Genomic DNA, 14,085 nt, shown 5'->3' with positions numbered 1-14,085 from the left:
ACAAAGGAATTCATTCCTAGCCATGAATAAAAAAAATGTGATTAATTTATTTGCCAGCACAAATTCTATATATTGTTCCTCTTTGCTAACGGAAATGAGTCACTGATCATGAAAGACAAAGTACAAAAGACAGTGGAGGGATCAAAATTAGAAGAGCTGCAGGTATGGATGTCTTTTGCAATCATTTGTTTTACAAATGGTAGAGCAACTATTGTTGAGTGCATGTATGTGCATATTATGTGTGTATATGGATAAGGGTGAGAAGTATGAATGTGATGATTGTAAGGTTATGTCTTTTGAGTGTTGTAGGTAAAATATAAGGTAAAGTGTTAAAACAAAGCTAAAGAAAGTACAGAGGAATAATGTAAGAAAAATACTGTGATTTTAGAAAGGGGAAAGGATTGCATGGGCCAAATGTTTGCTGAGACAAGTGTGCAAAAAAGTATTTGATAAAAAGTAAGATATACTCTGGGGATTCATGAATAAGAGAGAGAGAGAGAGAGAGAGAGAGAGAGAGAGAGAGAGAGAGAGAGAGAGAGAGAGAGAGAGAGAGAGAGAGAGAGAGAGAGAGAGAGAGAGAGAGAGAGAGAGAGAGAGAGAGAGAGAGAGAGAGAGAGAGAGAGAGAGAGAGAATATGAGGTGGTATCAAAAATAAGTTCCAAGATTAGTTCCGTAGCATGCCAACAGAGGGTAGTATGGGAATCATTGTGCTGTGTGGCTGAGCAGGAACAGTTGTCTGTCTACCTACTGGCATCATTTTATGAAATCTGTGAGCTGTACTATGGGTGTTTCTTGGACCATGTGGACAGACTAAAAAGCAAACATCGCATTCTGTGTCAAACTCAGCACATTTGTAATAGAGACCTTTGACATGATTCAGCATGTATATGGCAAAGAAGCAATGAGTCATGCAAGATATTTGAAGTAGCACATACGGTTCAAAAGCAGCAGAATATCAATGAGAGATAACAAGAGTTTAGGATAATCTTCCATGAGCTCAATCACTGAAAATGTGGATACAATTCAGTGACATGAGTATTAGGATCATAGGAGATCCATTAAGGACAATTCTGTAAGAGTCAGTGTGCCATACTGAACAATGCAGGCAATCCTCATGCCTCATCTGAAAATGCAATACATTGCTGCAGGTTTGTGTCCAGTAATAAAGCAGTGAGCAAATTATAGAGGAATGGAAGAGCAACCTATGAATGGTAAAAGAAGTTAAGATGTAGAGAAAACCAAATGGAGAGATGAGATAAGAAGTTTTGTTCAGATGATCAGGAATAGACCGGCAGCCAATAGTAATGATGGGAGAAGGATGAAGAAGACCTCTGACATGTAGTGGATTTACAGTGGTTGATGATGGTAACAATGGTAGTTGTCACATATCAATAGCTAAGCACTAATAACTGTCCTCATCCTAATTTTTACAATATACCTATTAATCTGTCAGCACAGAATGGGACTCCTCCCTCCCCACCACACACACACACACACACACACACACACACACACACACACACACACACACACACACACACACACACCTACATTCCTGAAGACTAAATAAAAATCTATCTTGGACCATGGACCTTGGAATGGAAAAAGATAGATTCTCAATGACTATCAACAATAAAACTACGAGAAGCTGTCTAATATACTTACGTGGCAAAGAGATGAGCATTAGCATGGGTGGCCATTGCTGTCATTTCATGGTGAGGTGCACATACTTGAACAGAGTTAGCTTGTCTCATGTCCCACAGGCGCACCTCACCTGATACCCTGCAGGCCCAACAGAAGGTATGATGCAGTTATGCATGATATAATTAAATTTTAGATTTAAAAAATGAAAGAAAGACTGGTGATGGGATGATTATTTTTAAAAATTTTAAAGAAGATCCATAAGTAAACATTGTATATTCTGAGACTGGTTTTTTAAAGACAAATATAGTTTGTTGAATATGACATTAAGAATAAATATGACCTTGGATGTACTGCAGATTAATACAAATGAGGGGCATACTCTAAGTTCTATGAATAGTGGCTGTTCTTTATAGGACTACTGGGACAATATATTCCTAGCATATCCTACTATTTATTATCTGTATCAAAGACAGAGGCACTCAGGGAGGACAAAATGCATTTACTATGAAATGGAAACAATTAGAATGATACAATAATTGACATGTGTCTAATATCTGGAATTTCAAATAATATGAAGTGACTCAAGCAAACTAGAGGCAGATCTCCTGTGGAAGTCTTGTCAAATTAAAGTATCTATGGAAGGATTGTGAGGGAATCCTTTCTCAGGAAGAGCAAAGATGGAAAGTTGTGACCTCATTCAAGATCAAAACAAAGATGTAACCATCACCACAGCATCTGTGGAAGAAGATGAGAGGGACAAGCAGCCTTTCTGATGTGATGTTTATCCATCTAGGAAGATTACTTTGTTTGCAGTTCATAATATAATATTTAACTTCTGATGACTCTCATCCCAACACACAGAGAAGAAATACTCAGCCACACCCACATGATTTTGGTAAGATGGGATGAGTGAGCCTTCTAATATAGAGGTCCTTAAATGAACCTAGACAGGAAAGTATGAGACCCATAATCACATAAAACAGTACCAAAATAAAGACAAGACTTCTATGATCAACACAATGTGAATAAATGATATATCCATCATGCCATAACTCTGTATCACCAACTGTCATAGCAATTTTGTATGTTTAAGATAAAAAAAAGACAGCCAATGACTTATACTCTCATTAATGAATGATCTATGTATTCTCATCTTGTTTAGTAGGAATAAAGCATATCTGCCATGAGTTTCAGAACATGAGAATACATTATACCAGTCAGTGAATGAGAGTATTAGTCAGCAGCAATGTTACCATGTCCATAGATCTTTGAGTTACAAAGACAGAATAGGTGAAAAAAAAAAGTACTGCATCAGCAAACAGCAGCCAGTCTGTGTGTGTCATAATGAGACATTGTTTTCAAGGAGGATCTGAAATGCTTACAGAAATAATCCCCTGCATAACTTACATAATGCTTTTATCAACACTGGTTATACCACTATATTCAGGATGGTTTAGTTTGAAAGTTTGCATAGTTAGGAATGTGCCAACCTTTTCTCATAGATATTTCAGTTTACTGTAAGAGAAATGGCAGTACACTGGTATTTCTCATACCAACCACTGCTGAAGGATCCTAACTACTTCTAAAGCATTTCCTGCACTGTAATTATTTAGAATTTCTTATATATTTTTTTCCAAAATAAACTATTGTTATACTTTATTTATATAGAAATAATAAATAAATAAAATGAGAAAAGAGAAAAACTTACACTCCTGTTATGATCTTAGTGGTGGCCTGTGATGCATTAAGGAGGTGAGCACTGATCACCCATGAAGTGTGTTCTCGCCACTGTCTTACCACAGTCTTGTTGCTGGAAAGACGTCTGTCCAATACTCGCACATATCCATCTGAGAAACCTGTCACTACCCATGGGCCTAACAAAAACAAAAAAGGAAAATTAATTTACATAATACAGATTTGACAAGTATGAAAGATGAAAATTAGAATTTAATGGCTCTCTATAAAAGTTCATAACATTATTTCAACTTTATGCTCTTAATTCAGAACAAAATCCAGACATAAATTGTCCAGCAATAGTCACTCCAAGTTCCTAAGGAACTAGGGAAGATATTTGGCAGTATTTCAGCCTTATGTTCATGTCTCTAAGTAAAAGTTAATTTGAAAATCTGATAAATTTAGGAGCTGCTGCTGGATGGAAAACCTGAGGTAAATTTGCTGGCATTAGTCATTCTGAGTTCAGGGTGTCCTAAAGGTTTTATGAAAGTTTCAGGCATAAGTTCCTTACTCAGAAAATATGTCAATTTGAACCCCTTCTTGAAAGCTGCTAGCAGATATAAAGGCAGCCTTGACATTGCTGAGAATGTTCATTTTGTGTCCAAGAGACTCCAAGGATGGTTTGGGAAGAGTTTATAGAATAGAAAAAAAAAAAAAAAAAAAGGAGGAGGGGAGGTTAATTTTTAATACCTAAGCCAGAGTTCTGATCTGGCAGCACTGCATTTTCGAGATGTAGGAAGCAGGCATTATTTATCCAATGGGTCAAACCTTCTGTGTTCAAAATTCAGAATAAAACCTCAGGGTTGCCAGTCTAACAATAGTAATTACTAAAGTAGTAACTATACACTTATGACATGACTAACTGTGCAAATACAGTCATGGATCAAACATACCAGCTGGTGTTGAAAATATCCACAATTAAGTGTTCAACACACCTGCTTGGTGGGAGTGGAGAGCTGTCACAATGGAGGAAGAGTCTCCTCCTGTGGGCAGTTCTGAGATACGACGCTCAGCCTTCAAATCCCATAGTCTGATGGTGCGAGAATCTCCACCCACTACCATTGTTGCTGTGTCCTGTTCCCAGCTCATTAATAACCCTACACCTGGAAATGACAGACATTAGTAATTAAGCATTCATAGTAAAAATAAAGAGGGATATTGTCTTATTAATCAAACATATTATGAAGATTATTATAAATACAGTTACTGACACAAAAGACAATATATATCTTACTCCTGGTAGCAGGATTGACATCTGTGGATGCTTGATAGGAGGTAAGAAGAGATGGTGCAGTTTCCTGGGGGCTTGAAGATGAAGTTTGTTCCTGGAATACCCCTTGCCATACTCGCACACTGCCATCATCACACCCTGTAGCAACACAGGTGTGCGATGTACCAGGGTTCAGCACAGCTAAGGAGGAAATGCAGCTGGAGCCTCCATTGTTATTGGTCCAGTGAGTGACTCGGTGGCTGCGTTCCACATCCCACACCCTGTCACACCAACGTGTCATCAGTTCACAGTTCAAATATATAAAAAGTCTTACCTGTAAAGCAATTTTTACAGGTAAAGAATTACACCCCTTAAATAAGGATCACTGATTTTAATGCCTCTTTATTTATAGCTCCATTTCTTCATGGAAACCAAACCTAATGAAGTATGACAAGTGTATAATGAAAACTTTAAATTCTCCAACACCTGATATATGCTGTTATTGAGATCAATGTGAATTACACACTCATATTATAGAGAATGGGACAATTTAGATTTAGAATAGGCCTATGATATGGGCTAAAAGGGAAACTTACTATGATATACAGGCTAAACCCTGAGACCATATTTCACTTCCTGACACTTTCACCCTCTACTGTATTATTTAAAAAATACCATCTTATCATTTTTTATATTTTCCTTCAAATCAAATAAAACTTCCTTGTTATACAGATGACCATCTCCTACAGATGTAAGTACCCAAGAAAAAAAATCAAAACACAGATATAGGTCTAGTTTTTTTCAATTAATGGTCTTTAAAATGTGTATTTTAAATGACCAGGCATATTATGTTACTTTATACTACAACTTTCAGAATTCAGAGATACTGCATACTATTTCCCTCTAAGCATTATTTAACCCACTGACTCATTACAATATTTTTTATGTACTACTTTTACTAAAGACTTTTCATGCTATTATAACTTTAGGATAAACAAAAATAGTACAGTATTTGTAACTTATGCAATTCCCTTTTAATCCACATTCAATTACCATTTACTTACAATAATTCATAACAACTTGATTTTCTCACTTATGCTAATTTGTTTCTTATCTCACCAATTTGCCTGTCCTGGAATTATAATATTACTTCACCACTTACAGTTTTTAGTAATTTACCTGAATACTATAACCAAAGTTCCTTTCTTATTTCTGTACCACAGCTCTGTAGATTAAGGTGCTAAGGAGTTGTTTCAATGTAGTAATTATCTGGGTGCTTGCAGAAAACTGTGTAGAATTACTAACCAAACAAGCAAGGTGAATCCATTAAATCTAACAACAAAAATACTCCACTCACGTCACATTGGTCTTGTCTGCCACAGTAAGAAGAGGTTCAATGGGGTGGAAAAGGAGTACAGCTGGAGGTCCTGGGTTTCGATGTACAAACACCTGATCATCAAGTTTGTTGGTGCCAACACTTCGTCGCTCCTCACATTCTCCCAACAGTCGGGAATTGGAGGATCTGCTGAGTAAGAGATCCATGTTTCTATTTACCAAGCTTTGTAATATATAAGGATATCATTCATCAACAATCACTGGGATTCCTATAGCACAATATTTTATGGAAGAAGAAAAAATAAAAATAAAAATAAAAATAAATAAATAAATAAATAAATAAATAAATAAATAAATAAATAAAAAATAAATATATAAAATAAAATAAAATATAAATAAAAAATATTGAAGAAAGAGGATCTAGATCTTGCTGCTTAAAAATGTGGCATTCTTACCACAAAAATAAACATATATTGATAACACAAACAAAAATTACATCTGTGTGTTCCTTACCACACCAGTTGTCTTTACAAGATAACACACACTGGTGTCAACAGCACTTTGGGATAAACACAATTGACATTTAGCACTGGCAACTGTAAGGCAGTCTGATGAGACAATAGGGTGCACATTATTACATCTCACTTATGTTGGGGCTCTTACTGTACATAATAATAATGACAAAAATAAATAAATAAATAAATAAATAAATAAAAAATAAATAAATAAATAAAAATAATAATAATAATAATGTAATGCACTACAAAAAATACTATGTTGTTTCTCTCTACAAAACTACATGTGTGTGCATTTACTCAGTTGTATTGTACAGGGTCCAAGCTAAAGCTAATTTGTCCTGTCTCCATATCTGCAGTCACCCAATTTAAATTTGCTCACACTGACAGCTGTAACCACCTCCTCACTAAAATCATTCCAGAGATCAATGCTTCAGTATGGGATACTATATTTCTTGATGTCACTGAGACATTTACTCTTCTTAATCTTTTTTGTATATTCTCATATACATCTTTTCCCTCATCTATATGCATCTCCAAAACTTTTCTGTCTACCTTTTCCATACAGTTTAGTATTTTGTACATTCTTATCAAGTCTCCCCTTTCTTTTCTCTCTTCCAGTGTTATCAATCTCATTTCTTCCAGTCACTCTTCATAAGTCTTTTCCTTCAATTCTGGCACCATCTTTATTGTTGTCCTCATTATTCTTTCCAGTTTCCTTATATTCTTCTTGCTGTGTGGAGACCATATGACTGCAGTATACTCCAACTTGGGGAGTATCATGGTTGTAATTGTTTTTTTTTTTTTTTTCATCATATCAATGTCCATTTAGGTAAAAGCCACTCCAGTATTACATAACATCCTATATGTGGAGTTAAAAATCTTTCTTATATGTTTCTCTGGTGAAAGTGTGTCCTAGCTAATTACCCCCATATCCTTTTCTCCATTACTTTTCATTATCGTATCTTCACCCATTTTATAGTTCCATGTAGGCCTCCTTGTACTTTTTCCTATCTCCATCACATAACATTTTTTGGGGGATTAAATTCAAGTTTCCACTTTAGACTCCAAGAATAAATTTTATCCAAATTCCTCTATAGCTCCTTACAATCCTCCTGGTCTTTATAACTCTTAGCAACTTCGTATCATCAGCAAACATATTAATGTAGCTATTTAATTCTTTCTGCATATCATTTATATAAATCTGAAACATAATCGGTGTTAATACAGATCCTTGTGGTACTCCACTTGTTACCTCACTACAGCTCTAAGTTTTATCTCTGATTATTGTCCTCATTTATCTGTCCTTCAAATTGTCTTGCATCCAACTTAATATTTTGCCTTTTAATCCTCCTACATTTTCCAATTTCCACAGTAGGCTCATGTGTGGAACCCAACCCTGTCAAATGCTTTTTTATATCCAGATATAAAGCATCCACCATCCATCTCTTTCTTGCACCACATTTATCACTAGTATAGAAGCTCAGCAAATTTGTAACACATGACCTTTTTTGTCAAAATCCAAATTGTTGATCTGTAATCACCTAATTTTCTTCCAAAAACTGCACCCATTTGTTTTTTTATTACAATTTTGCAGAGTTTATTTATGATGCTAGTTAATGACACTGACCTGTAGTTTATTGGCTCTATTTTATCACCTCCTTTATAGAAAGGCATTACATTGGTTCTTTTCTATTCTTTAGGTACTCTTCCTTCTTTCAATGAATTAATTACCACATTCCAGATCGGCTCCACCAGTTGGTCTCTACATTCTTTCAATACCCACCCTGACACACCATCAGGTCCCATTGTTTTTCTATTATCTAAATCACTCAACAGCTTATAGATTTCATACTTTTCCACCTTAATATCATTTAACCCTTCATTTCACACTCAACCTGTAGGCACTACAAAATCTGCTTCCTTTTTAAATAAAGATTTAAAACTCTTATTCATAATCTCGCTCATCTCCTCATCATCTACACATGTCCTTCTGCCTCTTTTTAAGTTAACAATACTGTTTCTATGTTTCACCTTACCATTTATGTATCTTTAGAAAAGATTTTGGTTCCTCCTTACATTTGTTGACTATATCCTTTTCAAAGTTCCTTTCTTCTCTTTTTATCCTAAGATAATAATTTCCTGCTTTTTCATTTTCTTCTCTATTTCCTTCACTCTACTGCTTATTCACCTTCTTCCATGCCCTGTCCTTGTCCTTTTTGGCCTTCACACATCTGGCATTATACCAGCTATGCCTGCTCATTTTCACTTTGTATTTCGGTACAAATTTAAATACTCCCTCATTGTACTTATCTAATAGTGCTTCATATTTTGTCTGCACATCCTTGCCTGTCAACAACTGTCCCACTGTATACTTCCATGAAATTTGTTAAGTTCTTTAAAATTTGCCTTTGCATAGTTTAGTCTGCCATTTCTGTATTGTTTTTTCCAATCCTTTGCTTTTATCCCTTCTAATTTAACCTATTACAACATGATCACTTTTCCTAATGAGGGCAAATACATCATATTTGGTCTGGATTCAGGCTTTCTGGTGAACACTAGGTTAAGCATTGAAGTATGCTCTTCTCTGTACCTTGTAGCTTCTTCTACTCACTGCTCCAAAGTATTCATCATTGCTAATTGCAATATCTCTTCACTCCACAAATTTGCACCCTCCCTAGTTCCAACTCCTCCCAATTTACATTCTTGTAATTAAAGTCATCCATAAGCAACACCTTATTTATTTATTTTTTTTATCATATTTTCCAAACATTTCCATACTTCTTGCATTGTCTTATGCTCATTTGTTTTCCATGCATTTGTCTTGGGTGGTATATATGTGACAATAATCTTTCTCTTTTTCTTTTAGCCATCTTTAACTACAATACCCAAAACTTCTGCTATCCCATCACCATATTCCACTTCTTCAACAAAGATATCCTTCTTCATCAATATTAACACTTCTCCCCCACTTTTATCTTTTCTATGTCTCTTCCTAATGTGTGTCTGTGTGTGTGTGTGTGTGTGTGTGTGTGTGTGTGTGTGTGTGTGTGTGTGTGTGTGTGTGTGTGTGTGTGTGTCTGAATTTCATCCCCTACGAATCCACTAAGGGTAAGTCAGTGGAAGACATGTTGAGATCATTAGGCCTGATCCTATCCTGTCCTTAGACTTATCACATGGATGACAACACATTTTAAATAGATATTACAAATACTGTCTTGAAAGAGAATGTTGAATGACAATATAAATTGTGTATATTATAAGCCTTGAGAGAGAGAGAGAGAGAGAGAGAGAGAGAGAGAGAGAGAGAGAGAGAGAGAGAGAGAGAGAGAGAGAGAGAGAGAGAGAGAGAGAGAGAGAGAGAGAGAGAGAGAGAGAGAGAGAGAGAGAGAGAGAGAGAGAGAGAGAGAGAGAGAGAGAGAGAGAGGGGGGGGGGGGGGAGAATGGGAGGGATGAGTAAGTTCACAAAAAGCTGCCTATCCACCTCTTTTAGTTATCAAATGGACTCCTGTGTATGCCATTCCCCCCATTTCCCCAAACCAGTAATCCCACACATATAGGCAAAAGAGTAGCAGGCGGGACTAAGCCTAGGATGCAGTCCTATCTTAGAGTAAACTGACATTACCTCATTTGTGATGATGGTAGCTGGAGAGAAAAGAGCTTCAATGTCTGATATCTCTCAGCCAACGAAAGCAGCTCTCTTATTGAGGATGAGACAGGGTTACATAATGGGACAGTGTGTACATTTTTTTTTTTTTTAATGTAGGAGGGACACTGGCCAAGGGCAACAAAAATCCAATAGAAATAAAAATGCCCACTGAAATGCCAGTCCCATAAAAGGGTCCAAAGCAGTAGTCAAAAACTGAAGGATAAGTGTCTTGAAACCTTCCTCTTGAAGGAATTCAAGTCATAGGAAGGTGGAAATACAGAAGCAGGCAGGGAGTTCCAGAGTTTACCAGAAAAAGGGATGAGTGATTGAGAATACTGTTTAACTCTTGCATTACAGAGGTGGACAGAATAGGGGTGAGAGAAAGAAGAAAGTCTTGTGCAGCGAGGTCGCAGGAGGAGGGGAGGCATGCAGTTAGCAAGATCAGAAGAGCAGTTAGCATAAAAATAGTGGTAGAAGACAGCTAGAGATGCAACATTGCGGCAATGAGAGAGAGGCTGAAGACAGTCAGTTAGAGGGGAGGAGTTGATGAGACAAAAAGCTTTTGATTCCACTCTGTCTAGAAGAGCAGTATGAGTGGAACCCCCCCAGATATGTGAAGCATACTCCATACATGGACGAATAAGGCCCTTGTACAGAGTTAGCAGCTGGGGGGGGTGAGAAAAACTGGCGGAGACATCTCAGAACACCTAACTTCATAGAAGCTGTTTTAGCTAGAAAGGAGATGTGAAGTTTCCAGTTCAGATTATAAATAAAGGACAGACCGAGGATGTTCAGTGTAGAAGAGGGGGACAGTTGAGTGTCATTGAAGAAGAGGGGATAGTTGTCTGGAAGGTTGTGTCAAGTTGATAGATGGAGGAATTGATTTTTTGAGGCATTGAACACTACCAAGTTTGCTCTGCCCCAATCAGAAAATTTTAGAAAGAATCAGAAGTCAAGCGTTCTGTGGCTTTCCCGCGTGAAATGTTTACTTCCTGAAGGGTTGGACATTTATGAAAAGACGTGGAAAAGTGCAGGGTGGTATCATCAGCGTAGGAGTGGATAGGACAAGGTTTGGTTTAGAAGATCATTAATGAATAATAAGAAGAGAGTGAGTGACAGGACAGAACCCTGAGGAACACCACTGTTAATAGATTTAGGAGAAGAACAGTGACCGTCTACCACAGCAGCAATAGAATGGTCAGAAAGGAAACTTGAGATGAAGTTACACTGAGAAGGATAGAAGCCGTAGGAGGGTAGTTTGGAAATCAAAGCTTTGTGCCAGACTCTATCAAAAGCTTTTGATATGTCCAAGGCAACAGAAAAAGTTTCACCAAAATCTCTACAAGAGGATGACCAGGACTCAGTAAGGAAAGCCAGATCACCAGTAGAGCAGCCTTGACGGAACCCATACTGGCGATCAGATAGAAGGTTGTGAAGTGATAGATGTTTAAGAACTTCCTGTTGAGGATACAGTAAAATCCCTCTCATCCGGCATTCGAGTATCCGGCAGCTTCAAGTATCCGGCACATTTTTCCCCAAGCCTTAAAATCAATAAAAAAATCAATGTGTACTCATAAAATCGATTAAAATTCCCGCGCGAGGCATACTTTGTCCCCTCGCCACCAGAGCGCACTGCTTCGCGCCACCCGCGGCCCACTGCACTGTGTTTACTCAGTGACTCAGTCCCGCGTGTGCACTGTTTATCGCCTGATGCCTTCATCATGCCTAAAGTTGTAGAAAAGAGGAAGCGTGCTGTGCTTACACTTAAGCAGAAGGTAGACATTTGTCGACGATTAGAGAGAGGTGAAAGCAGACAGCAACTAATGGCGGAATATGGTGTGGGCTCATCAACTATTTATGACATTAAATCCCAAATGAAAAAGTTGCGGGATTACGTGAAAGCCACCGACACCGCAAAGGCAGCGGAAAATCGTCACACACCGCAGTATCATCGTGGTGAAATGATGGACAAAGTGTTATACGAGTGGTTCAGCTTGAAAAGATCAGGAGTCACAATTACAGGCCCAATGCTGCAAGAGAAAGGGCGTGATTTAGCAGGTGCCTGCGTGGGTGGCGACGCGCGGCACGGCGATCAGCTGATCTTTGTTATGGTAAGATGAGTGAGTGTAGGGTGGTGATTGTGGACATAATTTCACTTCTATTCAAGTATCCGGCAATATTCAAGTATCCGGCATGTCAGCGGTCCCGCTGATGCCGGATAAGAGGGATTTTACTGTAGATTCAAAAACTTTAGATAGGCAGGAAATTAAAGCAACAGGACAGTAGTTTGAGGGATTAGAATGGTCACCCTTTTTAGGAACAGGCTGAATGTAGGCAAACTTCCAGCAAGAAGGAAAGGTAGATGTTGATAGACTGAGCTGAAAGAGTTTGAGTAGGCAAGGTGCAAGCATGGAGGCACAGTTTCGGAGAACAATAGGAGGGACCCCATCAGGTCCATAAGCCTTCCGAGGGTTTAGGCCAGCGAGGGCATGGAAAACATTGTTGTGAAGAATTTTAATAGGTAGCATGAAGTAGTCAGAGGGTGGAGGAGGGGGAGGAACAAGCCCAGAATCATCCAAGGTAGAGTTTTTACCAAAGGTTTGAGCGAAGAGTTCAGCTTTAGAAATAGTTGTGATAGCAGTGGTGCCATCTGGTTGAAATAAAGGAGGGAAAGAAGAAGACGCATGAGGCATGTGTGTGTGTGTTCATGTATTAATGAGAAACTGAGGGCAAGGTAGCTCAGGTGCTAATTATGCCGAGTTGGTAGATTTGTGTTCAGATATATTTGCATGACATTTGGATTTGGAAAAATTTGAGTTTGGATTTGTTTTTGTTCAGAGGTTTTATGTACATACTCTTGGATATCCTTTTCTTTTTATAAAAGAAAGAAGCCAGGACAGGAAGAAGAAAAGTATTTGTCATCAGCATGAATACTTAACTGTCTTCCTTCTGCTCACCTGCAGGAAAAGGAATGAAGTGGAGAAGAAGCAGAGTTCAGCTCAGAAGACTTATGTCGAGGGAGGATGAAAGATGTGGCACTCCACTCCACAAATTCTGTTGTAACCAGTGGTTTTAAGAAGGTGCTTTCTCCATCTTCACTCTGCAACATGGGTTACAGAAAACAACGTATAGGCGCTAACAAAGCTTCTAAGTTCCTATCTAGGAAGGGATGGTTTTTGTTTTGTTGCCCTTGACCAGAGCCCCTCCTGCATTAACACACACACGCACACACACACACATCAACTCAGTATGCTTAAGCTTGTCAAAATTATGTACAGCTCACTAATGAAGACCTAATGATCATTTACTACATCTTGTGTTACCCTCACAAAAGGTATTGTGTTTCAGTCTGGAGTTATATATATGGCATCAATCAATTAATTAATCATTAATTAAATTAATCATTCATTAATGTATTTCTTGATAAACTAACAGTAGCTCAAAACAAAATCTTAAGATGTGAAAAGGTGTGAAAAAACTTGTTAGTTACCAACAAATACTTAACTTACATTATTGTGGTGGTTCCTAGAGCGTATGCGGACAGGTACAGGATCCAAGTGGTGGTGTGATGGTGGTGACTCTCCTCTGAGGTTTAGAAGTACAGTGGACTATTATACTCTTCTCATCACAATCATCAACAGTAATGCAAAATTTTCTGACATACACAAGACAAAAAAAATCAAGATTTATCACTCTGAGGTAAATATACACAGTTCCTAAGTATACTATCCTCTTGAGTCTCGCACTTGCTTTGTTCCAAAGGCATAGTGCTGAACTTGAAGCTCATGAAACTCTAGGTACTGAAAATGTCAAAAAATGCTTATTCATTCAGGCCACATGTCCTAAAACTAACATCCAGCATGGCACACTGGTGCAACAGTGTGGCAATCCTGCATATAGAATTGTGTGAGTGTGTGCGTTTTGTCCTGACATTTAGCATAAGGCAATGGTGCAGCAGTGCAGCACCACTGCATCTAGAACTGCATGAGTGTGTGTTT

At 37.8% G+C, this 14,085-nt stretch overlaps 1 protein-coding gene across 2 annotated transcripts in view; it reads right to left on the bottom strand.

Annotated features, from left to right (window-relative positions):
• LOC135101385 (regulatory-associated protein of mTOR-like) overlaps positions 1-14,085 on the bottom strand; it is a 49,330-nt gene that overhangs the window by 3,143 nt on the left and 32,102 nt on the right. Inside the window, exons 17-23 of one of the 2 annotated variants that reach the window (XM_064005302.1) lie at positions 13,597-13,672; positions 13,045-13,187; positions 5,946-6,113; positions 4,613-4,869; positions 4,314-4,481; positions 3,353-3,518; positions 1,666-1,782 (exon numbers count right to left, since the gene is read on the bottom strand). In XM_064005302.1, the coding sequence (XP_063861372.1) occupies positions 1,666-1,782; positions 3,353-3,518; positions 4,314-4,481; positions 4,613-4,869; positions 5,946-6,113; positions 13,045-13,187; positions 13,597-13,672 (1,095 nt within the window). The remainder of the gene's footprint in view (positions 1-1,665; positions 1,783-3,352; positions 3,519-4,313; positions 4,482-4,612; positions 4,870-5,945; positions 6,114-13,044; positions 13,188-13,596; positions 13,673-14,085) is intronic. The other variant, XM_064005303.1, reaches the window with a different exon arrangement.

This window comes from Scylla paramamosain, chromosome 6 (assembly GCF_035594125.1).
Source record: "Scylla paramamosain isolate STU-SP2022 chromosome 6, ASM3559412v1, whole genome shotgun sequence".
NCBI lineage: Eukaryota > Metazoa > Arthropoda > Malacostraca > Decapoda > Portunidae > Scylla > Scylla paramamosain.
Note: the sequence above shows the minus strand (reverse complement) of the source record. Positions and strands in the feature narration are given on the sequence as shown.